The 3167-nt window shown below is 54.2% G+C and overlaps 1 protein-coding gene across 1 annotated transcript; it reads right to left on the reverse strand.

Moving 5' to 3' along the window:
• Nucleotides 1-976: 976 nt before the first annotated feature.
• LOC127318017 (uncharacterized) lies at nt 977-2887 on the reverse strand. The gene is made up of 3 exons (XM_051348627.2): nt 2024-2887; nt 1573-1937; nt 977-1469 (listed from the first exon to the last, which is right to left on the reverse strand). Exons 1-3 carry the CDS (start codon nt 2799-2801, stop codon nt 1089-1091), a joined length of 1524 nt encoding a protein of 507 aa, XP_051204587.1. The 5' UTR covers nt 2802-2887; the 3' UTR covers nt 977-1088.
• Nucleotides 2888-3167: the final 280 nt, after the last annotated feature.

Below are 3167 nucleotides of genomic sequence, written 5' to 3' on the forward strand. Positions count from 1 at the left end.
TTGTGAACCGGGATGGAGGGAGTAGTTGAATCTCAGAGATAGGTATTTAACGAGGAGGGTGGAAAGCCTGGGCCAACATGCATGAGCATTAAAAGCATTGACTTTGGTTGCATTAAAAACACTGACAATGCACGCTGTATTTCCTTCGTATCCGCCTTAACTAGGAAACTAAATCGACCGTATTAATTAGGTGCTATATTAAGTCCAAATCACAAAGCAGACTTCAATGCTCGGGATATCAACCTCGCGCATTGCCAGGTCCCAATCGTGCGGGTCGATGGTGCAACTCGGTATCTACATCGGAATTGATATGGCGCCTTAAATTCAGACAGTGTGGCTTCATGTGGGAAGCTTGGCTTTCTTGTTGTTGTCATGGGACATGTTTAATTATAGATTTCCATAATCTAGAGAGGTGGAGAAATTCATGGTGGCTACGGTCAGAGGTTTGCAATGGTAGAGAGGTGTATTGGTTGCGATGACTTGCAGCAGCGACCTTATCAAGAGGGGGTGGCTGCATAGTTGAGCTGCATTTTTTGTGCCGCTCTTCGAGTACTCATCGTGATTTTCATGGTGAAAGTCCAGGCTTTGGCTTTCATTGCTTTTATATTTTTTGATAAAGGAAATATGTTAATATCGAAAGATATCAATTGCGTTCAGTCTCTGCAACAACGCAATAGCCTAACGATAATGATAGTATGGATGGACATAACTAAAAAAACTAAGAAATAAAAAGTCCCGCTGTTTGTGTTTTTTTTGTGGTATCTATCTTGATATATTCATGATATTACTCTCTAATGTACTAAATCTGAGTTAATTAAAACCGATTTAATAGAGTTATATTCAATTCCTGCGTTAAAAAGAGCCAGTCGTGCTCACGGTATGGGATGAAATTGCAGAAAACAGTGATGAAGAATTCAAAGAACTGGAGAGAGAATTTTGCTGCAATTTCTTGATCAGATTACACGGTTCCATCAATGATCTCTAGAGCAGTCTCGATGTACAAAAGGATCAGCAAAAGCCGCTACAGGTTCCAAGCTAATCAGTGAGCTAGCAGGGCAAGCCAAGGCGCCAAGCAGCGCCTCGATGAGCTAATCCAGCGGCAGGAGTAGCTTGGCGGCGTCGAGACGTGGGTTCAGCCGGAGCGCGACGCACTTCATGTCCTCCGCGCCGCGCTCGTACGCCGGCAGCGCTTGCTCAGCGACCCGCCGCGTGTACTCCTTGGACCCCAGGAACTGCTGCACCGCCGCCGTCTTGGCGCTTTCCACCTCTGCCGCCGTCGCCTGCCTCGCCGCGGCGAGCTCGGCCTTGGCGTTCTTCCTTTCTGCCTCCATGACCCGCTTCGCCGAGGCCAGCTCGGCCTTCGCATTCTCCAGCTGCTCCCGCAAAACGGCGATGTCGCGTTCATGCGCTCTCTGCTTCTGATCCAGCTCCAGCGCGTAGTTCAGGGAGTATGACACGTAGTTCGCGGCCTGCACTCGCCGGCGTTGCCGCCGCCACACGCACAAACGCTATGACCAACCGGTGGGCGATTTGCGCCAAGAGTGTATCTAGTTACTGTACGTATTAGCATACCTGGCGAAATGCTACGAAGCTCGACTTGACGACGTTGGATGGTTTCGCCGCCGCGAACTCGTTCTGCCGCCCCGGCGGGACGATGCTATCCAGTACCTTCCACGCTTCCTCCCAGTCGGCGCCGTCGCCGCCGTGTGCGTCGGGCACGGGCAAGTGCCGCGGGTTCTTGTCGGAAACCGGCGGGGCATGCAAGCCCGGTGGGGCAGCAGGCGGCGTGTTCGGCTCAGAACGGCTAAGTCCGTCTTTTGCACTGGCAACCTCCTCCAGTTTCCTCTTCTTGCGGGACAACTGCGGCGTGTCGCCGACCGGCTCGGCTTCCACCTTCTCCGGCGAAGCCACAGCCTCGTCCGCTGCTAGATCCATTCCTAGCACACATCACGGTAGTAAATTTTCTGCAAATTGGACAAAGGGGAATAGATCAGGAGTGCTGGACGCGAGCGCGATTTATTACCTTCGGAACCAGTAGATCGAGGAGAAAGCTGGAGTGACGGTGGTGGTGATGCGCCGGCAGGATCAGTGGAGAAGGCTGCGGCAAGATCGGCCACCGAGAGGTAAGTCCGGAGATCAACTGCCGGGCCATGGCTGTATACTATCTTCGCCACCGATTTATTATCCTGGCTCGATAGCACCGGACTTGTGGTGAAGATCTTGGACGGCTGCTCGCCCCAGTGCACGGGGCACGGCCATGGCTGCGAGGACGTCAGGAAGAAGAAGCCCCTTTTCCACTCTCTATCGGATTTGGAATGGGTCAGGCCAGTGAAGAGCGCCCCGGCGCCATTCTTGGACACGAAGAAGGACCAGAACCTCGTCCTGACAGAGAAAAAATGCCGAAAGACGGCGAGCGACGGCGGCACGCCGGCGGAGCGGCAGAGCACGACGAAGCCCACCAAGACGCGCCAACCGTTGGGCGTGAGCTGGCCCGGCGCGAGGCCGAAGTGCGAGAGCGCCTCGGAGAAGAAGGGGTGAAGCGGGAAGCGCAGGCCGGACTCCAGCGCGTGCGCGTACACACAGACGGTCCCCGGTGGCGGCGGCGTGCACGCGTGCAGTTCACCGGCCGGTCGCGCCGCAAACTCCTTCGGGACGCCGTGCTTCTCGCAGAGGGCGTCGACCTCGGCTTGGGTGCCCAGGGACGAGGTGAAGCACTCGCCGGCCGGCCTCGAGAAGGCGGCGTCGTCGTCTCCGCTCTCGGTGTCGCTGAGGACCACGATGGGGGGCGAGGAGGAAGCCATGGCGTTTAGGGTGGTGCTCTCCGTGCGGCGCGGCAGGCTCCACCGCTCCAACTCAAAGTCGTAGTGGAGTGTTTGAAAAGTCGATTCCACGATGTTTTGGGATGAGCGCACACTCGTTTTCTCTCCATTTGCATTCATGGCAATTACAGATATTCAAGAATTTCCGTATTATTTCGTCTTGAAATTTATTTTGTCAGCCTGTAATTTTGCTGTCACTGAGAAAAAAAGGTTAGAATGTACGGTTTTGCTATGTCTCAGTCAACTGAGATTTTCTTAAGTCTAAGTCACTTAGGGCATCTCCGGGCGCGACGCATTTCGGACACCTAAAATGTCCGCGAGCGTCCGTTTGCGTCGCCTGGCGGACAC

The sequence above is a fragment of the Lolium perenne genome, chromosome 7 (assembly GCF_019359855.2).
Source record: "Lolium perenne isolate Kyuss_39 chromosome 7, Kyuss_2.0, whole genome shotgun sequence".
Lineage (NCBI taxonomy): Eukaryota > Viridiplantae > Streptophyta > Magnoliopsida > Poales > Poaceae > Lolium > Lolium perenne.

Excerpts from the sequence above, each read along its gene's own strand:
- LOC127318017 (XM_051348627.2), bottom strand. The coding sequence starts at position 2,801 with ATGGCTTCCTCCTCGCCCCCCATCGTGGTCCTCAGCGACACCGAGAGC. Across the intron at positions 1,938-2,023 it reads TCGATCTACTGGTTCCGAAG|GAATGGATCTAGCAGCGGAC; the intron begins GTAATAAATCGC and ends GATGTGTGCTAG. Across the intron at positions 1,470-1,572 it reads GCTTCGTAGCATTTCGCCAG|GCCGCGAACTACGTGTCATA; the intron begins GTATGCTAATAC and ends CGGCGAGTGCAG.